This window comes from Pogona vitticeps, chromosome 6 (assembly GCF_051106095.1).
Source record: "Pogona vitticeps strain Pit_001003342236 chromosome 6, PviZW2.1, whole genome shotgun sequence".
NCBI classification, from domain to species: Eukaryota; Metazoa; Chordata; class Lepidosauria; order Squamata; family Agamidae; genus Pogona; species Pogona vitticeps.
In genome coordinates, this window is record NC_135788.1 from 81,938,702 (window position 1) to 81,961,485 (window position 22,784).

Sequence of the window (22,784 nt, forward strand, 5' to 3'; positions counted from 1 at the left end):
CAAGAATGAAAGCAATGTTAAGAGATGATATTGATACCTTTGAAAAAGCATGTTCCTGTGTTCTGGCACCGTTTTGGTTCATATGATTGTTTATTTGTAGGAAACACCTAGCTGTCTCAACAGACAAATTAAGACAGGAGAGGTTGCAGGGAAGCAAAAAGACTGAAAACCACTAATTTTTTTAAAAAATGGAAAAATGTATTTGGAGGACCTTGAGATGTTGAGAAGGAGAGTGAGGAGAAAAGACCTGTTCAATTTGATCAAAAGTGTAATTCTATGAAGATATAATCAGACGACAGCTCCCAATGTTCAGGGAGCTTAGAGTCATAGAATCATAGAATCGTGAAGCTAGAAGGGGCCTCTAAGGCCATCAAGTCCAACCCCCTGCTTGATGCAAGAATACAAATTAAAGGATGTCTGCCAGGTGGTTGTCTTATGTTTCTCTTAAATGCCTCCAGTGTTGGAGCACTCACCACCTCCCGAGGTAACTGGTTCCACTGTCGTACTGCTCTAACACTTAGGAAGTTACTCCTGACATTCAGCTGAAATCTGGCTTCCTATAACCTGAGCCCAGTATTGTGTATCCTGCACTTGGTGATGATTGAGAACAGATCCTGCCCCTCCTCTGTAGGACAGCCTATCAAGTATTTCAAAAGTGTCATCATATCATCCCTCTGTCTTCTTTTCTCAAGGCTAAACATGCTCAATTCTTTCCGTCTTTCCTCACAGGGCTTGGTTTCCAACTCCCTAATCATCCTTGTTGCTCTCCTCTGAACTTATCCCAATTTGTCAGCATTCTTCTTGAAGTGCCGTGTCCAGAACTAGACACAGTACTCAAGATGAGGCCTAACCAGTACTGAATAGAGGGGAACTAGTACTTCCCGGGATTTGGAAACTATACTTCTATTAATGCAGCCTAAAATATAATTTGACTTTTTTGTAGCCACATCACACTATTGGCTCATATTCAGCATGTGATCTATGACAATTCCAAGATCCTTCTTGCTTGTAGTATTGCTGAGTCAGGTATCCCCCATCTTGTAATTGTACATTTTGTTGCTTTTTACGAGGTGCAGTACTTTCCACTTATCCCTGTTGAATTTCATTCTCTTGTTTCCAGCCCAGTGCTCAAGCCTAACAAGATTGTTTTGAATTGTGTTTCTGTCTTTCAGGATATTAGCTATTCCACCCAATTTTGTGTCATCCGCAAATCTGACAAGCATTCCCTGCACTCCCTCATCCAAATCATTAAGAAGAGCCCTGTACCCAGGACTGAGCCTTGGGGTACCCCACTTGTTACCTCCTGTCAGTTGGAGAAGGAGCCATTAATCATCACTCTTTGAATATGGCTGGGTAGCCAATTGTGTATCCACCTGACACTTGATCTATCCAGCCCAAACCTAGTTAGCTTGCTAATCAGGATATCATGGGGCACTTTGTCAAATTCTTTGCTGAAATTAAGATATACAATGTCTACAGCATTCCCTCTGTCTATCAGGGAGGTTACCAGATCAAAAAATAAGATCAGATTAGTCTGACAGGATTTGTTCTGGACAAATCCGTGTTGGTTTCTAGTTATTTCTGCATTGTTTTCTAGGTGCTTGCATAGTGATCCTTTTATAATTTGTTTCAGACAGTGGTGGTGTTTCTTTTTTAAAAAATTATTTATTTATTTATTTAAATTCAACATACAGAAAACAAAAATAGAGAAAAAAAGGAATAAAAAAACCTAAGCTTTATCCTCTACTAAACTAAACTAAACCCTCCCCCCTTTGGAGTCAGCGACTCCAGCCTCATTAGCCCTCCGCTCTCCTCGGTTTGGTTTCTAGTTTGTACTGAATAGATATACATATATAGTAAAGTTTGCCCTACACTCCTGTCTTCCTCTGGGCCCAAGAGTATATTAGTTCCAGCTTTGTTTTATGTAGTCTCTTGGTTGTTCCCGTAGTGCTTCTGATAGTGTGTCCAGTTCTGCTATGTCCCATAGTTTCTTTAACAACTCTTCTATCATTGAAGTCTCTTAGCTTTTCCATTTTTGGGCCCAGAGTAATCTAGCTGCTGTTAGTATATACATTAAACAATGCTTCATTTTTTTTATTATTAATTCCTGGCATGGCATTCAATAATGCCATTTCAGGTTTTATATCTAATTTCTGCTGGGTAATTTCTTTCACTATTTCCCACACCTGTGTCCAATAATTTTTTACTTTTTTGCATGTCGACCACATATGATAATAAGTTCCTGCATTTTTTTTTTACACTTCCATCATATATTGCTGTTACCCTCTGGCATTTTTGCTAGTCTTACAGGTGTATAGTGCCATCTATAAAACATTTTGAGGATATTTTCTCTAAGGTTTGCTGGTTTGATCATCTTATAACTTTCTTTCCACATCTTAATCCAATCATCAAGACCTATGTTATATCCAAAAAAATTTGCCCATTTTACCATCGTCTATTTCACCCTCTCATCCTCAAATCATAGGCTAATAAGTATGTATACATTTTTTAAAATTATTTTTTCATCAGTATAAATCCACAGTCTATCCACCTATACTTTGCCCTCAAAGAAAACCACAGTCCTGTCTTTTTTGTATCTTGATTCTAATTTCGCCATTGACCACCAATCAGCAGCTACACCCAATTTTTCAAGCTCTTGTTTGTCCTTTATCTTCTGTTCTTTAGTTAACAGATTTTCATATGTGGTCAAAATTCCTTTCTGGTTCAGGACTTTTAATATAAACGCTTCTATAGGCACCACCCACAATGGGATTTTCTTATAGGTTTGTGCTTGGAATTTTTGCCATACTGTCCCTAGGGCCTTCCTGAGGATGTGTTCCCCAAAATGTGAGTGTTCCTTATGTTTCCCATACCATACATATGCGTGCCATCCCATCTTTAGATCATGTCCCTCCAGTTTCATAAGTCTTTGATTTTCTAAGGTTATCCATTCTTTAATCCAGGTCATAGCACAGGCCTTATAATATAGTAACCAATTCGGTAGACCCACTCCCCCCTTTTCTTTCAAATCTCGTAGCAATTTAAGTTTTATTCTTGGCTTCTTAGGTTTCCAAAGAAAATTTGATGCTAAGCTGTCCAAGTCCTTAAATTACTTAAAGTTCAGTAGTATTGGGAGATTTTGGAATAAGAATGAAAGTTTTGGTAAGATCATCATTTTTATTGTTGATATTCTTCCCATGAATGAGAGTTGTAGTTTGCTCCATTCCTCAAGATCTTTCTGAATTTCTTCCTGTATTGCTAAATAGTTTTCTTTCATTAAATTGCTTGGTTTTTTGGTGATAACCACTCCTAAGTATTTAATTTTTTTCACCGCCTCAAAATTGGAGTTCTGTGCTAATTTTTCAACATCTTCTTTCTTTATGTTTTTGTCATAAATTTTGTTTTTTGATAATTTACTTTAAATCTGGCCACCTGTACAAATTCTTCTATGACTTTCAGTAACCCTTCAAGATTTTCCAAAGGATTTTCTAGTATTATCGCCAGGTCATCCGCATACGCTTGTAACTTTAATTCTTCTCCTCTAATTTTAAGTCCTTTAATTGCCTCGTTGTCTCTAATCTGTCTGTTAAGTATTTCCAATACTAAAATGAATAGTAAGGGGGATAGTGGGCATCCTGTATATTCAATCTGTATATTTCCAGTTAAGTTACCATTGACTTTTATCTTGAGACAGTGGTGGTGTTTCAAGGTGGTAAGGTATTCCTTGACTATTTGTTTATCAATCTCCAGCTGCAATCCTGTCCCCTCCACTTGCACTTCACATTTGTCTGGAGGTGCATAGCCTGTCCTATGGGAAAAGACAGAGCCAAGATAGGACTTGAGCACCTCTGCCTTTTCTTTCTCATGTGTTATCATTTTTCCATCTCCATTGGGTAGCTGTGCCATTATTTATTTTCTTTGTCTTTCATTTCGCACACAGCTGAAGATTGCTTTTTATTGCTTTTAGTTTCTCTAGCTAATCTCAGCTTTTGATGGCCCAATGCAGAGGAATTGTTTGTAGTTGTTCTTCTAGAATTTCTTTTTTTTAAAGAAACTCCCACCCTTCCTGGACTCCTTTTCTTGTTAGGATCTCCTGCCATGGGACCCTATTTATCCTTGTTCTGAGATTATTAAAATTGGCTTTTTAAAAATTCAGTGTATGTGTGTGGCCACACTCTGCTTTTTTTTTTTTTAATCAAGAATTCTAGAACATGGTCGCTCTCACTCAGAGTTCTCCTCACTGCCTCTCACTCCACCAAGTCATCTCTATTGGTTAGAATCAAGTCAAAGATAGTTAGTCGTCAAATAACTTATCATAAGGTTAAATGTAAAGAAATAGGATACAGCAAGGTGTGATCAATAACAAACTATAAAACAGGAGAACGGAACAGTAATTAGGTATGATTAGGGCTGAGTCAGGACACTGTTTCTGAACAGCACTGGAATCACAGTGAGACAAAAGCTAGTGGCAGGGATATCTCAGCTATTTATTAAAAGGAAAGGCACAAGGCAGGGGATGGAAGCAGCCTTTTTTATTGTTGGCTTAAAATTGTGAAAACGGTTTCATATCATGAAACTATTTAAATTATTCCAGTGAAATTACACATGGAGGGTCATTTTAAAAATAAAATTTTAAAAAATATATAAGCTAGCATTCAGAATTATATAGTAAAAATAATCTGAATTCTTTATAAATTAACATTCAGCTGAATGTAATTATTTTGTTAGGCAGGTCACTGAACTCCAAAGTACAGCAAACACTACTCCATCATCTCTCTGTGAAAGAATCATTTCAGAATGTGTAGAATTGTATACTGAGGTAGATTTTGCTTCTCTTTTGTTACCGTTGAATCGGGGGAGAAAAGTGACTTCAGAATACACACTGAAGACAATCCAGCAAGTGGGATGCATTGTAGCTCCATGAGTCCGAGAAGATTCACACCTGCCTAACATCTGTGATTATATTTATTGTCGAAGCATGGTGAAAACAGCCCCTAAGAATGTCTGCAGAAAGCCTTGATCTAAAAAAATCAACCATCTTCTTTCCTCGTGAACAGGGGCACAATTAGCTGAAATTCTGTTCCTGAGCACAGTTAGTTGCAACTATAGTAGGTTCATTAAATCAATGGAACTTGTGGAGAGGTTGACTCACCAAGTCTCCACTGATTCAGCAGGCCTGTTCTACTTATGACTTCAGCTAAGCAAGAGGATTTCAGGAAACATCTCTTACATTCCTACTCTATCAAAACATAGAGTAGCTATATGAATTTTGATTTTGCATGATGCATCGTGGTTATCAAAGCTTCTGATTAAACAGGTATTGTGCTACAGTCTATCTCAGATTATCGGATTATTCAAATTAATGTAATTATTTTTTTTATAAAAAATAAAATGGCTAGCCATCACTGACACCTCCAAATTGGTGGCTCTCAAATCAGATACCTAAAAATGAAGATTGTGCAAGGTAGCAGTTCTTGTAAAGTATATTCAATGAAGTGACTAAATCAGCCATTTTCTACCTCTTTTTTTTGGCCAAGGCCATAAAGACGATATGAAAGAAATATAGGCCAAATCAGAATTCTGTTAGTGGCATAAGGTGGTATGTGAAGAATTATTTCCAGTCTGTGGCCCCCTTCAAATGATCAGTTCCACAAATGATTCTACTAAATGATTTAGTATGAATGCAGTTCCACAAAGCTGCTTTTCTGTGTAAGGCACAGAATTGTTGAGTCCAGGTTAGAACTATTCTTTTTTGGTTTTCTTTCGGATGCTGCCACATTTTCGACAGCAAAATGTGCAGCATTTTACAACAATGAACACAAAAAGTGCTATACAGACGATCAAGAAGGCGATGACATCCAGGCTGTGATACTGATACCATGTCAGGTCATGTGCAGCTACTCTCAAGTGCTTGGCACTTTTGTGGCGCATGACAAACTCAATCCAAAAGACAGCCCGGTCCAATGGCTTTATGGGTTGGTCATGATGGATCTGCGATATTCGAACTGCATTTTCCTTGTATCTGGAGGAATGGGGTGGGGAGAGACATGAAAGCAAATTGAACAGAGAAAGGAATTGCTTCCACAGTAGGCAATGCTAAATCTCAGCCTAGAAGTCCTTAAATACAGGATGTGACCCAGATGCAAGATTGCTTAGTGGTTTTCAATCATTGTCCAAACTAGCTTAATACTAACATGACATCTGGTTAATCGAGATCAATTTTTGGTCCACTTTGAACAACATTTCCATACCAATGTACCAAATGCTTCAAGGGGCTTGGAGGATGACATTAGAGAAGAAGGCTGTTCATGATATTCCTTTGACACTACAGCATGCCTTCATATGAATAAGTGCCATACTTTTGAAGCAAATAGTCTATACTGTCATACTTAGGAAAAATCCCAAAGCCATTGTCATGAGCATGGCTGGGAACACATGAACATCCAAATGATGGACTTCCAGTGTTCATCAGCTGTAGCCATCCTGTCAAGTGGTGAGAAGCCATTGCAGTTCAACAACATCTGGAGAGCCACACACCATCGTGTGGCTGAAAACTAATTGTGTTACTCATTTCTTTGCTGTGAAAATCCGAATGACTCAATGGTAACTTCATTAAAACCAAAGGCTCCGTGTAATAGCCATAATTGTAAGAAGCTTTGCAGTTTTGGGGGGGAATATTAGCTGGACTAAATATGAATAGAGTTTAAAGGTCCAGGACAAGACTCAAGGTAGAAGATGCTAGGTTGAAGCAAAGATAAAATAAAAATTAATGCACGAAATCTAAAAGAAATAGACAGTGGTAGTGTGATTGTGGCAAGGAAACAACAGTAGCGGGGAATGGGCTTGGCCAGAGCCCCTGACTACTATATCGTGAAAAGCAAAACAAAAAAAGAAACAAACAAAAAAACAACCAGTAAAGTGTGCTGTTTATATACCACCCCATAGAACTTAAAGCTCTCTCTGGACAGTGTACAATTTAATTATACAGGCTACACATTGCCTCCCCCCACATGTCATGAGTTGTGAAGAGTCCTGAGCCATGTTTTGCTTTTCCAGAGCTGCTTGGAGCATTTAGTTCTAGATATGAAATAAAAAGATTTGATATTGCACTTCCAGAGGGGAATGGGGAATCGACTTACGTGGCATTGTGAATGACAGTATTCACAGCATCTACCAAATCTTTCGCCGTCATTGTGTGGATATTCAGCTCAACAGCCATTCCCTTTGCCTTCATGTGGCCAATGTTATCAGGCTGGTCAGCAAACATGGGGATCCCAACCATGGGAATTCCATGGTGAATTGCCTCATAAACCCCATTTGTTCCACCATGTGTTATAAAGGCTTTGGTCTTGGGGTGCCCTTAAATCGGATGATGAAAAATATGATTACTATTTTCTTATTATATTAAAAATAGGTTATCATAACTAGTGAACTGTTATATCCATATATATATATGTATATAAATATAACTGACATATAAATCTTGAAGATGACTCTTATACAGGAACTGCAGAGTGCTGTGAACAAGATCAGTTCACTGTTGAGTCTGCAGCTTCCCATTAAAGTTGGCCAACCAGTACCATACCTTTACCAGCTAAAATGCTCCCAGGAACACAGGGCCTTGACCCTTCCTACATGCAACATCATTCTATCGGCATTGGTGTATGGAAGATTCAATGGGATCTCCTACAGCGAGATGTGTTGCTGCTGTGAGCCAGGTGGAGTGGAGTCACTCTCTCACATGATTCTGTATTGTTCATTCTATGCAGATCCCTGTAGAAGACCCATGTGTGTCAAAGAAGAGGGGGCACTGGGGTTGTGACACATTGAGTTATATCCTGTCAACAGGAAAGTCAGCGAAAGTGGAGAACATGGTGGCCTTTTTGAATCAGATAGTGAGGAGCAGCAGACTGAGATTTAATGAATTTGTAGATCTAGTTAACTAACAGTCTGTTGTTTTGCATATGGAACTGTTTCGTATGTACCAATAAAGGGTTTTGCTTGATTGATCTAGAAAGTTGTCTGAAAGTAAACTTTTGATCTTGAATGATCACAGAAAGAGCTTCATAAAATAAAGGTATTCAGATAGTGAATGGTTTAAAATGCAGTTTATCAAATATGTGTTCTTTTAAGGTGTCCTTTGAGTAGCCTTTTACGGTTTGGGGCACTGTTATTTGTTGGACCACCATTCCCTCAAAACATTGGCCTGCACCATTTCTTCTTTACAGGCTTTGCTTCGCCAAGTCACTACACAAAGAGAGCAAAAAGACTGTCACGAGAAATTGTGCCTTCTCAGCAGTGACCCCATCCCTATGGAGTGGGCTCCTAGTAGAAGTACATCAGGTCTCCTCCCTTTGATTTTTTAAGAAGATGCAAGAGACTGGTTGTTTCAAGAGGTATTCAAGTACATTGCTACATAAGTAAATCTTTGTTTATATTCCTTGCTTCACCATCATTTGGGATTTTTTATCTATTATCTTACTTAGAGATGCTTAATGTTTGTGTATTGGGTGGAAGGGCTTTGTTGTACTGTCTTGTTGGAAACCGCTTAGACTCGTGCTTTGCACCAAATCAGCAGAATATAAATTCATAGAATAACTAACTTAATAAATTGCTTCTCCTTCAGAAAAATTCTCATTATCTATATTCCACTTTCCATAGGTCATTCCAAGTTCATACCTCCCCCCCCCCCAAAAAAATGGAAGCATATATTAATTCTAGGCTCAATACTGACAAATGAATGGTGGTTTGTTTTTTGTTTTTGCATTACCAGCATTTTGAATCTAGAATGACTACAGCAGCCCAGAGATTCTAGGAAGCGCACGTCCTGGGAGGCCAATGAAAACAGAAGTTGGTGGCAGTCAAGAGGTCAACAGGAGGAACAGACTGAAGGCGTTTTTTTTTTACACTTAAGCAAATCTGACAGTTTTTCCTTCTCCCACATTTGAACATCAGTGAACTTAAATTCTCGCTGTAGGAAAATGTCTCTCACCAAGAAGATCATTTTGTGGAATCCATTCATAAACCCTAGTATTGGCTCCCAGTTTTTCTGGCCTTTTCCCTTTGTACCGCCAAATAACCTGAAAAAGAAGAAACACGGGGAAGAATGTTAAAGGTACAAGGCCTCCTGTTTATTTTGCTCAACTTCACAATCATATTTATTTTTGGAGGCTCTTTAACTGCAACTGTATGTTCTAACAGGATTATTTACCTCCACATTATTGGTAGGTACTTAGACAAGTTCTTTCTCAATCATTAAATATATATAGGGTTACATCCAAATGTTAACATCCATATTTATTTATTAAAATTATATTCTACCTTTCCACCCAAATAAATAAATCAATGTGCAAGCTAATATAGCAACCCTTTGGAGTGCGACTTTGGCCATTTGGCTCTAATGTTCTTCCTTATCAACATTAGGAAGAACTGAAGGAAGAAGTTAAAAGAACTAAAAACACTGAGCATGATGCATTTGAAGTTGCACAATTAGCAGATTCAATTCCCATTCATTTCAGTTTGGTCAGTTTGGCACAGACATAAAGAATCTTGCATAAAATAAAACAGACATAGTAATTTTTTTTCTTTATTAGACCTGTTAATTTACAGCAAAAACTTATTATGCAACAGATAGTGTTCGTCAAGATTTCTTAACATACAACAACAGATTTCAGCCAGTGAGTCACCTATCTTTTACAGATTACACATAAAAATAATTATTTTAGCAAATTACATCCTGAAAACTGACCTTCTGTGGAAGCTGGCTGAGTGCCAGAGCAACCATAGCACTCTTTTCATCAGTGAGGTTTTTAATAATTGAGCCTAGAGAAAACACCACAATACCATGTTCTCCTGAACTTTGGACAAATTTCTCCATCTCCTGTTGAAAGACAGAAAGAGAGCTGAGTGACTGATCATAAAGTGGTTTGCTGCTGCAAATGTATACATGGATTATAGTGAGAAGATTTTGGTTGAACAGAAAGGAGTACATGGAAGGAGCTTGTCTCCATTTCTGTAGTCTTGTAAGGATTAGGGAGGATTTTATTGGAGAACAGCAAAAGACTTACAGTACAGATAACCATGTATTTCCTTGTTAGAAATAGGTACATTCACAGGTTACCTTGGTTTCAATGAGATATAAATTATAATTATAACAGACTTTACCTGGATTGGGGCTTAAATGAGTTGATTAGACCAACATTTTGAGCTGCAAATTTGCATTCTCAGCGCTCATACTAACAGCATGTACACTGCCTGGGTTCTCTATAGTGTTGGAGTTCAAGTGTGAGAAAATATATGCCTCCTCTTTGCAACATTCACACCTCCTCACCTCTCCTTTACTATTACTGGGCTTCTCTTCTAACAGAAAAAAAAGCAAGTGGCACTAAGCTTTCTAGTATTTCTCAAGTGGAACAAAGTTAAAAAAAAAAAGAAAACAGTGTAGGCATTTTCCATCACACAGCGATTGTATGAATCAGTGTGCAGTAATAAATACTTATCATTTGGCTAGGCTGCTACATTGGGTCAGGCTGGAGCAGGCTAAATAGGGTCAATTCAGTTGATTAGAAGTAAGATATGCCATTTGGTGTGATCCTTGCATCTACCTGACATATATTTGACCCACCTCTTCAGAGGGAAAGAAAAACAAAAGAAAATGAACTACAAATTCCCCTCGTTGCCCCCTTCTCTGTCCACCTCCTTCTAGAGAAAGATTTAATAATTAAAAAAAAATCTTTGAGGTACAGTTTGTCATTGCTGCCCTAGTGGGCTCTAAGAAAAACATATTTATTTCCTCCCTTTCCTCCTATACAGAGGAACAGAGGAAGTTTTTAATTTCCCAGTATCAGTAAGTGGCCAAGCTTTTTGCTTAAGCCACTTAATAATAGTAAGAAATTGAACATGGACAGGAAATTCAAAACAACAAGCCATCTGCTTTAGTTCAGATCCCATATGATAGAACCAAACCAAAGTGGGGGCATTCTGCCCACACCTTTAAAAGAGTAGTCCCTGACAGGGATCCCAGAGGTTGTGGCCAGGAATGCTCTGTGGACAGGATGGTTCATGCTGGCACTTGAGTTGCCACCAGGAAAAAGAAAGGAATAACTCATCCACAGAACGGACAGCAGGACAAATCCACCTGTAGTTGCACCCTTAAACTGATTTCTTTACTCGTGGTAAGTCACTGCTGAAAATTGTACTGATGAAGTAAACACTGGTGAAAAAATACAATAGGATTCTAACCTATAATTATTAACAACAAAGTTGTTTCACACTCTGGAATTTTTTCATGTCTGCCCCCATTTGAGAGCTAACGGTTGAATGACAGAGAATGTGAAAGAGATAGCCATGTTCTTAGCTATGCTGTCTAGAGTATTTACGATTTCTCTGCAGCTATATAAAGTATAGCCAGTGTAGCTCGAGCACAGCCCTTTTTCTTCATAGAAAGAAAAGGAAATTCTGAGGAAGGTTTTTTGTGAGGAAACTCTGAGACTGAGCGAAAGATTCAAGAGAGGAAAGCGACAGAGGACAACATAGAGGAGCGTAGGTTCATTATCATGTCCCCTACTGGGGGCTTTGAGGTAAGTAGGCACAGCTCTTGTGCCAGCATCTGGCTGGTTCTCCTGGCAACCACAACTGGTACAGCTGACCCCTCCCACATACTCCCCCCCTCCACCCTTCCTGCTTCACACTTACATCAGGGGGCAGCTTGTCATGAACCACAATTCTTTGCCCAGATATGAAGGAGCATTGGACATAGAATTATTAAAAGGGAGGTAGAAAAATCACCTCCTCAAACAATATGCTGTTTCACAAATGAACTCTGAGCATTCAGAAATCAGAACTTTGGATCATGATTATCTCAACTCCTGGATGAAATCTGTTTGCCCCACTTCACTTCTGTTGCACAAGCTTCAATGGAAAGCCAAGCTTTACATTGCAAAGGGCAATCTGAATGACAACATCCAAGGCAATAGTCAATATATCAGAGATGAGCATGAGCCAGCAAAGCAGTGGTTCATTGTGGTTCATGGTTCATTTAAGTCCACAAGCCATGAACTTTCTGAACTTTTGGAAAAAAATGAATCACAGATTGGTTTGGTTTGGTTTGGAAGTTCAGGATCCCTAGAACAACCCCCACCCAGCAATCTCGAGACACGAATATTACATGCAAGCTTCCCCTTACACTCTTCTGCTCCCCCTCCATATTTGGTGATGTTTGGATTTTGGATGGCCAAGTTATACACCCACAAAACAGGTCGCCCAAGGAAAAAGCTCTTTAGCAGCTGGCTTGGGGAAAATTTCAGCAGTAGTTCATGTCAGGGAATCTGACACAGGGTTTTGCTCATGAGGAGGTGGACTGGGGAGGGACAATGCTCTTTTCCCAAACCCCATGGGCACTCTGAGGTATAGAGACTGTTGTGTGGTCAGCAGGAAGAGGGAAGATGGACAAGGTTCCCCACAAAGGAAGTAATCTGCCACTGGAGATCTGAGCTAACCTGGTTCTGATGTAGAAGGGTTCCTCTGACAAGCAGAAGTAGCTCTGAGGTAAAAATTGTTCCTGTAAATTGGTTTTATACATAAGAACAAACAACTCCCCACAGCCCTTTGAGCCACGTGTTCGGCTGCTTGACTTGCCAATCCAGTAGTCTCTAGGTTCTTCCTCGATTTGAGGGGGAGAAAATTGGCAAACGAATCAAATGCACCAAAAATCTTTTAAAAGTTCGTTGGTTCAGTTCATTTCGGTTTGTCACTTTTTAAGGAGAAAGTTGTGACATAAATATTTTAAACGAACAGACAAGCAGACACTGACCCAAACCAATGAAACTGCTGCCATTGGTGTTGGAAACATTCAGGCTACTCTTTGCAATGAAAAGCTTGACATCCTTTTCCTTCTGGCAACATGGGTACAACATTGTGCAGCCCATATCAGACCATTTCTTGCCTTTGGAATCATAGATATACATGCACAATGTCCTACAGCCATAAGCTGGAGGGTTTTTTTTTTAAAAAAAGAATTGAATACAAGAAACGGCTGACTTGATCATTACCAGGTGAATTGCAGAAAATTACCTCAGGCAGCGGCTTTGCTGGCTTGCAGTGCAAGCCCCCCACAAATTCAAAATTTGGCAGAAGAGGCCGTGGAAATTCAAAGTCCCAGTAGGTTCGGATTAGCCACATCTCTGCTTTACCCATGGTTTCACACAAGGTTGTGGGCCTCCCTACAAATGAAGAGGATTAAATTCAACTTGATTCTCTTTTGCACAAGAAAAACCTATTTCCAAAAGTGAAAATTGATTCATTTATTAAGTTTTCAGTGCTATAATATATACCATATTTTTTGAAATAAAAAGGAGTTGTGATCCAGAACAGCAGGAATACTTAATGGCTTCACAAATATCTATATCACACATCAGAGAATTAGCAGCAGATCCTGGATGAGTTTTCATTCACAGGCAAATCGGAAGTTGCTGTTGCATAAAGTTTGAATGGGGGGGGAGAAGCCTTCTCTGGAGAAAAAACAACCCTTAGCTGAAAAAGAAATCTCTTAGTAAAAGAATTTATGTGTGTAACAGTGGCAACATGTTCAATTCATATTTCTAATGTCCAGCACATGGCCACTACATTATATTTTCTATGTGCAAAAATACGTAGAATTAGACAGGCTACATACACTTTGAAACACAGAGAGAAATAAAATACACATCTCTAGGCATAGTAAAGTTGAAGAATGGGTTATTGAGGGCCAGTGTATAGAGCAAGTTAGAACATTTAACTTGGGAAATAAAAAACAAATACATGGGTATTGTCTTCTCACGTATCGTCTCCTGGTCTCACCACAGACAAGTTGCAGGTGGCTAATAATATAAGCAAAGTTCTTGGACGATACCACTATGTCCAGGGTGGGCAGTTCATCCCTGCTGCTCGACAGATAGTTAAGTATAAAATTCTTGCGCAGCTCCTGTATGCTACTGCAATTTGGATAGTTTCAATCCCTCAGTTGAAATTCGCTGCAACTCTAGTCGCTATGCCAAGATGTGTATGTTCCGCTGCCTTGCGTTTAGAGGCTGGCCTTCAATCGGTGGAATGTCAAGCTTGGCTCTATGAATTCTGATTCTGGTTGAAGGTGGTATATGCTCCCACAATCAGTGGGTGCTTACACTGTCTACAAAAAAAATGTCTTTACCAGCTCATGGCATAAGGGATTTACAGAAAAATTATAACATTTAGGTCTCTATAGACTTCTTTCTGAGTCAGCCTTATGACACTACCAAATCAATGCTTGTACAATGCATTAAAGACATAGATCTCCAGTATTCACTAGCATGTACAGACAGGACCTGTTCACTAATGTACTTTGGTTTAAATTTTAACCTTCCCAAGTCAGCAAATTACTTATACCAAATCACAGTACCAAGGTATCACTTTGTCTTCTCAAGGGCTAGGTTTAATTTCTTTCCCTCAGCCTTGTTAAAAGGACATTTTAATAACATGCCTTATGGAGAAAGGATATGCCCCTGTGAGGAAGAAACAGTTGAGTCCTTGGCACACACCATTCTAGAATGTAGCTTGTATAGGTTTGAACATATCTGTTACCTCTACTCAATAATATGTAAATATACTGGTATACCTCCCACAGACTACCTGAAGTTTCTGCTATTGGGAGAGAATGAATTAATAACACAGTTGGTGGCTAAGTTTTTATTCTCAGTTTTAAGAATTTGTAAAATGTTATATTAAGAAAACCTGACTCAAGTTTTATACTGCTGATATGTTACAACAACTTACTTATTCTGTATATCTTGTGTTATGTTTTTATCTTTGAATTTTTGGGTCTATGACTGTATAATACAATTTAACTAACTTAACTAAGTAACATCTAAGTCTAATTTATCCCCATAGACATCCTACTATAATTCCATCAGTTTTGTGCTCTAGTATTGCTATTAGGGGGCAGGGGGGAGGGGGTTTGGAATCTGGCTTTAATAACTTAAATCACATTACCTAAATTAAAATTGATATATTTAATGATGAAATTGACCTTATTAATCTCTTGAAATTATTATTAATCAGTTGTTCTATTATATGATAATTAATTACTGTTAAATTAATCCATCACCTAATTATTTTACTACATACCTCTCTTTGCACTTTATCTGCACCCTTCTTTGCACCAGAGTCAATAGGCCTGTCGCCCAGTGAAGAGGAAATAAATACTATAAAAGTTATTACGGACAGAGGAAGGTATGGCGCTGGCGCAGCAGCAATTAAACCCAAAAGAATGGGGCCAAATACTTGAAGGCTGTCCCTTGTTCTAGCTCTGCTGCCGGTGACCAGAATCGATGTAACTTCCTCAGCCAACCCTCCACTCTATCCTTGATGCTATTAAATGCCAGATCTGCTTTAAATAAAGCCCAGCTAATCCAATTCTTAATCTTTGATGAAATAGCAAACCTGGCCTGTATTACTGACACTTGGGTGGGCACAGAGGGTGGTGTAGCCCTCTCAATAATTTGCCCATCTGGATATTCCATCCAGCACCAAGGTAGACTGGAGGGTCACGGAGAGAGGGTTGCCACTATTTATAAAAAGACCTTAGAGGTTGTTAAGCTCTCTGCCTTGAGCATCCCAGGCCTTGAGGCCCTTCATGTGTTGGTGGGGACCAGGCATGGATTTGGGATGGTGCTGGTTTACTGTGCCCCCCGCGACCCAGCGCTCTCCTTTCTAGAGCTGGTGGACTTCATCTCAGTGGTGCACTGAGGTACCCCCAGACTAATTGCCCTTGGTGACTTTAATGTCCATGCTGAGGTTGGGACCACAGGTCCAGTTCTTGAGTTCTTGGAAACCATGGCTTCCTTGGACATGTCCCAATTTGTCAATGATCCCACCCACATGGCGGGTCACACATTAGACCTGGTATTCTCAACAAGTCAGGGAGAGACTGGACCAATAGTAACCAACTTGGTATTGGTCTCCTTGTCATGGTTGGACCACCACCTAATAAAATGTAACCTCTCAGTGGCACTCCCTCCCTCTGTGGGGAGCCGGGACGCATTAAGATGGTCCACCCCCGGTTGGTTTCCAAGATGCAATGTGGGGAATACTGACTGATCTTGCTGGCTCTCCTGTCGATGCTCTGGTGGATGAATGGTATGCAGCAGCTGACATGATTGCTCCTAAACCCCCCTCCATTCTCAACCCCGGCCAGCTGCCTGGTATAACCAACAGCTGCGGGGGTTGAAGCGTAATAGGAGGAGGCTAGAGGGCATTTGGAGACAGGTCTCAATGGTAGCTAACTTAAATGCCACTAAAATCACGTCAAATATTTATTTAGCTAAAGTGAGGGATATAAGAAAATCCTACTTCTCTCACCGAATGAGCAAAGCTCAGGACCAACAAGCAGAACTGTTCTGCATTGTACTCACCTTATTTGGAATTGGTCACAGTGACAGGCCTTCCAGTAGCATCTCCTGTGACCAATTTGAAGCCTTCTTTAAACAAAAAGTGGAGGCCATCTGCTGGGACCTAGATATCTCCTCTTTATCAAAGGATCGAGCCGAGACGTCCAGAGCATCAACTGTTCTGACCCCGAGATAGGCCAAGAAAATAACCACTAGAAATCAGGCCTTCTAGGCTGTAGCACCCCTACTATGGAACTCTCTTCCGCCCGAAGTCTGCCTGGCCCCTTCTCTGGGCACATTCAAAAAGCTACTGAAAAAATTGGCTATTTAGATAGGCCTTCCCTGAACAAACAACACCCTCGTACAATAGTGCCCAATAATATAGCATCTATCATACTGCCATACTCCATGTTTTTATACTTTTTTACGCTTTTAATTGTATTCATTGTATTGCAATTTTATCCTCACTGCACTTTATGACTTTGGATTTTCAAATCTAATGTATTGATGCCGTTATTTGCTATTTTGCTACTTCGTGGTTTTATCTTACTTGTTGTAAACCACCCAGAGTGGCTTGGCTGCCAGATAGGCATTATATACATCAAATAAATACATACATATATTCTTGACCTTTTCACCCCACCTGCCCACTTGCTTGCCCCTTCACACACCCAATTTCCCACCCACCTGAACGATTGGTCTGCCCCTGAACATCCACAATCTCCCATTCATCACAAATATAAAAATCATAGGATAGGAAAATGGTTGTGGAGGCAAGAACCATCACAATTGCAACAAGGAATAGGTTCTTACCTAGAACTTCACTATAGAAAGTATCCCATTGTTTAAAGAGATATTGCTGGAACAAGATGTCTTGTGAAAGGTAAAAGAGCATATTCCCCATCCTCTGCAGGAAGGTCATCCGGTCTGTTAGCCCTCCCAGACTGGCAGGCACATAGGACGGAGGAGATGGGATACCACCACAAAGACGCTCCAGGGTGTTTCCAAAAGTGAATCTTAAGGAATATATAAATGGAACATTGAGCTTCTCAGCCACCAGTTCCCCACAAACTGTGACTGCGTCTGAAATGAGAACATCAAAATGAGCTGATTCCAACTTCTTCAAGAGTTTCTCGTCCAGCAGAACTGTGTCACATATAATTTTGTTTCTGTGCAGCATTTCTTTGATAAGGTCAAAAATCTTCATGGAAAATCTCCAAAAAGAAAGCTCATGCCTCTCATAAGCCCATATACGTACGAAATCCTGAAGTATTGTTTCCATATCCTCTTTTTCGATCGGAACAGAGATCACTTCCACTTGAAATCGGGAAGGCTCACTGAAGTTCATTATCAGGAAGGATGAAGGCACTAACACCGTCACTTGGTGGCCCCTGGCTATCAGTTCATCTAGGATAACTTTCATATTGAGCCAATGGCTGAAGTCAACAGGCCAAACAAGAACATTCCCAGTAGAAGCTGAGCCCACAAAGAACACTAGAACCAAAGGAAACACCTGCATCCATTTCACAGACATTGTGCTCCAGCTTTTCTCTGCGTGAGTAATGATGATACTGTGAAATGAGAGTCTGGGTGCATGCAGGTACTCTTGCATTTCATAACGAACCACCTTAAATAACCTTTGTCATCCTTTGGCATGGGAATTATCAAGAAAACAAAGGTCACCTATGTGCTAAGGCAAAATCATATGACCGATAACAGAACACCAGCTAGTGGGATAAGGGCACAAAATGATCTCATTCTGGAAGTTAAGAAATATTTTATGTTCAATGTATAGGGCTTTTCCCGCTCGGTGCTCAGTTTACCTCCCTACAAAGCCATGTTATATCTCACACACGAAAGTCTCGAGCCAATGAATTTGTGTGCAATTTAACTGTAGCCTTTGGAAATTTTCCATATGGAAAACAGTCCACGACTGATAGGAAATCATTTCCGAAGTACTGTATCAGGCTGGAGTAGCCCATTCCTGCTTGCCGTCCTCTGCCCAAGGGAAGGAACTACATCCATGGAGGGAAGCAGAAATTTCCATTCCTTCAGCTCACCAGCTCTGTGACACCTGCCAAATCAGGGACAAACTTCAGTTTCATCCTCCCCACTTCCTACCAGTCTACACTCTGTTTTACTGTAGTCACAGAGTTGATATTTTGATATTGCTATAAAAGCTGGCCATGTACAGAACTGTGGTAGTTTTGTTAGAAGTGTGCTGCAGGCTACAGAGGTGACTGTCACACACCCCTAGTTCCCGTTTGTTCTTCCACACAACCCAGGTTCACTTTCGGGTATGACATGTAGTACTTTTCAACCCTTTTCGCTGCCACCAGAGAATTTATTCCACACTCTATCAAATATGACTCTTAAATCAGTGTTATTCAATAAAACAACATTTATTTAAGTGTTTATACGTAAATCATATAAAGTAAATCATGGATGGTCTCATTTTATTCATTCAATAAATTGTGCTTTTGATAGATAGGGGGTTCTGATATAACATATACGAAGTACTGGCTTTACAATTTAAGATAACACATGCTATTTGATTCACATGTACTTACACAAGTAATCATACCTTGTACCTGTAATTCAAATATGATTTCACTACTTCCTTACTATAATGATATTTGTGACACCCGTTCCCCGGGTCATGAGGTGATGTTGGGAGTGCCGTCTCGCCCTAGAGCCTCCATGGGCACCCAGACCGCACCCAAGCCATTTCCACCCCAGATGCTACACCAGGCAGTGGATACCGTTGATTTAGAACGGGGCATGAAGGGGTTAAGCATAGCTACCCAGACTCCTCTGGTCTGGGCGGGAAAGGGGGCTAAGGATCCTGAGGAGGGAGCTGCGGGGAAGGTCAGTCACCGACGGGCAGGGGAAGAAGGTGGATGGGAATGGGTATCCATCCAAGACCCCTGGTCGGGCAAGTGGGAACAGGTGTGCCTGACTAAGCAGGAAGCAGAGGAGAGAAGGAGGAATGAGGCCCGGGTCCGTCCTTCTTACTGGGGAGAAAGAGAGACCCGTGAGTGGTGCCGAAAGTTAGTGGAGGAGAGGAAAAGGATAGAGAGAGAGAGAGAGAGGAGAAGACCCGATGGCATCTGGAGGAGCTGAGGAGGCTGGGGTACTGCCCGGACCCTGGGAGCACCCCGGGTCAGCAACCACCTTACCCTGGGTATATACAGGGCTCGAGGAGACGACCCCGTTACTAACGATGGAGCGAGAAGACTTCAAACCCATAGAACCCTCACAGGTTCAGGCCGGTCCATGGGCGTCGAAGTCCTGTAACCCGTTTGACGAAGATTGGGTGCCCCTGTATGAACCGTTACTTCAACAGGAGAAGTTCATCCCCAACCTGATTGACATTTCTATTCCTTTACCCCAGTTAAATAAAGAAGACAAATTGTTTTGTTCAAATGCGTCTACGGCTTTATTTGGGACGAGGGAGGTGAAGAATAGCGGACCCTCACATATTGGCGCCCAGAGCGTGGGGCCTCCCCCTCAACCCACAGACGCGGAGAAATGGATGCAACGGATAATGGAAGGGCAGGAGGTCTTGTTAAAACAACTAGCCAATCAGCAACGGATGATAATTGAACAGCTAAAATCACCTCAGGGAAACCAGCCCTCAGAGAACACGGGGCAGAAACAACCTATAGCGACATGGCCCCCGGTTAAGTTACAGAAAATGGGCCCTCAGGATGACCCGGCAGCGTTCTTACACACATTCGAGAGGATTGCCACCTCCGCGCATTGGCCGAAAGATCAGTGGGCACTCATATTGACCCCATATCTCACCAGATTACCCCAAGAAATAGTAGATACCTGTAGCAACCCCAGACCTACTTGAGTACGCCACCATGTAGTTATGCTGCCACCAACCATTCCCTGTAAGGAGTCACACAGACCAGGAATGGATTTTACTAAACAAAAGAACAAGGTTTATTGAAATAACAAACAGGGTACATAAAAGAATCAGGTAAATAGGATAATGTAACGTGGCATAACCCCAATCACACACATACAACAGCTTGGTTCCCACAGAACCCTTTAAGGTAACGCACAGACCCTGAACCTATCAGTTCTGGCTACCTAGAAAGAAACCTGAACCTATCAGGTATGTACTAACTGACACACAGTTGTACTCAGTCTGACACACAGACTCCAACTCCTAACTCTCCACACAAGCTCCAAATATATACACAGTACAGCTCCTCCCCCCTGATGTCCCGCCTTCCACTCCCCATAGGATGGAACTTTCCCTCCAAACCCATGACAGACAGGTACCATCAGTGCTGTATGTGACACCTCCCCTCTTTATAAGTTGTTTTGCAGGGGAAAAGCTAAAGTGCTTTTCTCCAAAAAAACAACCATGATCAGAACACAAAACCAGTTATACATTATAATACAATACCATACTTACTCACTTTAGGTCAAACATCTCAATTATGCATTTAAACATTATCATACAATTCCATAACCCATACTTACTTTAAACATTAATATTTGCAATACATCAAGTTACCTTTATTAATACAAACCAAGCCTATTCAATAAACAGGTACATTTAACTTTTGGTCACTAAAATATACATAGTCCATGGTTTCTTCGCCGTCTTCACTCATCGGGTCTTCTTGACAAGGCGTCAGCAACACAGTTCATTGACCCTCTGACCACCTTCACTTCAAAGTCATAATCTTGCAGGTTTAAAGCCCACCTCATAAGTTTACTATTATGGGTTTTCATTGTCTTTAACCACTGCAGTGGTGAGTGGTCAGTGCACAGAACAAAATGTCTTCCCCAGATGTAAGGTTTGGCCTTCTGAATCGCGTATACTATGGCCAGGCACTCCTTTTCCACGGTTGCCAAATGTCTCTCACCTTTCTGGAGTTTCCTACTCAGGTAGGACACTGGATGCTGGTCACCATTTTCATCCTCCTGGCAAAGAACTGCTCCTACCCCGCTGTTAGACGCATCGGTGTAGATGATGAACTCCCGGTCGAAGTTGGGAGCACGCAGCACTGGATAATGGACGAGCGCCTCCTTCAACCTCCGGAACGCCTCCTCACAGTCGCTAGTCCACGGGATGCGGTCATCAGTCTTCTTCCGCGTCAGATCGGTCAGCGGAGTCGCTATCTCGCTAAACCTCGGGATGAACTTTCTGTAGTAGCCCACCAACCCAAGAAATGATTTGACTTCTTTCTTGGTGTTGGGTCTGGGCCAATCACGAACGGCTTCTATCTTGGCCTCTAGGGGTTTGATCACTCCTCCCCCTACTATGTGACCCAAGTATTTTATTTCTGGGCTACCCAGCTGACACTTGCTTGCCTTTACTGTTAGCCCTGTTGCACTTAACCTCTGCAGCACTATCTCCAGGTGTTTCAGGTGATCTTCCCAGGTATTGCTGAAGATCCCTATATCGTCAATGTAGGCCACAGTAAAGTCACTGAGCCCTGCTAAGGTCTGGTCCATCAGCCTTTGGAATGTGGCTGGTGCATTTCTGAGACCAAAACTAAGGACTCTAAACTCATATAGACCGAAAGGGCTGCAAAATGCGGTCTTTTCCTGATCCCTGGGATCAATCCTTAATTGCCAGTAACCCTTTACTAGGTCCAACGATGAAATGAACCGACAACCCCCTATGGTTTCAATCAGGTTGTCTAGCCTGGGCATTGGGTAGGCATCAGGAGTGGTTACGCGGTTTAATTTCCGGTAATCTACACAAAATCTAATGCTCCCATCAGGCTTGTCCACCAGGACTATCGGAGAGGACCAAGGACTAGAAGAGGGGACGATTATGTTCTCCCTAAGCATCTCATCCAGCTCCTTCCGCACCTTGTCCCTATAGGGTCCCGTCACTCGGTATGGGGATACTGCTTGCGGGGTTGCATCCCCTGTGTGGATCCGATGCATCACTCCCTTCACTATCCCCGGCTTATTCGAAAAAACCTTATGATATTTAGTGAGCAGCACTTTTAGTTCTTGCTGCTGGTCTTGGGTGAGTGCAGGACTGATCTTCACCTCATCTGGGTTGTATTTCACTTCCCCTCTACCCTCCCAGAAGGGTAATTCAGCTTCCTCACTCTCAGCTGCTTTTATGGCAAATAAAACCCTCTGTTCCCCTCTGTAGTAGGGTTTCAGGGCATTCACATGTACCACCCTTCGTGTTTGGTGTTCCTCCTGTTCTATAAGGTAGTTCAGATCTGACATCTTGGAAATGACCCTGTATGGTCCTGCCCATTTGAGCTGCAGTTTGTTCTCTTTGCAGGGCCTAAGCCAAAGCACTTCCTCCCCTGGGTTAAAGTGCCTCTCCCTGGCTTTCTGGTCATACCAGGTTTTCTGTCTGACCTTCTGAGCTTGCAGGTTTTCTGCTGC

General features: G+C 41.1%; 1 protein-coding gene across 3 annotated transcripts in view; it reads right to left on the reverse strand.

Moving 5' to 3' along the window:
• Positions 1 to 1,664: 1,664 nt before the first annotated feature.
• LOC110071677 (UDP-glucuronosyltransferase 2A2-like) overlaps positions 1,665 to 22,784 on the reverse strand; it is a 56,039-nt gene continuing 34,919 nt past the window's right edge. Inside the window, exons 2-8 of one of the 3 annotated variants that reach the window (XM_078377669.1) lie at positions 20,718 to 20,724; positions 17,214 to 17,836; positions 13,072 to 13,220; positions 9,749 to 9,880; positions 8,993 to 9,080; positions 7,140 to 7,359; positions 1,665 to 6,022 (exon numbers count right to left, since the gene is read on the reverse strand). In XM_078377669.1, the coding sequence (XP_078233795.1) occupies positions 5,743 to 6,022; positions 7,140 to 7,359; positions 8,993 to 9,080; positions 9,749 to 9,880; positions 13,072 to 13,220; positions 17,214 to 17,836; positions 20,718 to 20,724 (1,499 nt within the window). In that variant the 3' untranslated portion in view covers positions 1,665 to 5,742. Of the gene's footprint in view, positions 6,023 to 7,139; positions 7,360 to 8,992; positions 9,081 to 9,748; positions 9,881 to 13,071; positions 13,221 to 16,424; positions 17,124 to 17,213; positions 17,837 to 20,717; positions 20,725 to 22,784 lie in introns of those variants that run through there. The other 2 variants (XM_078377670.1, XM_078377668.1) reach the window with 2 other exon arrangements.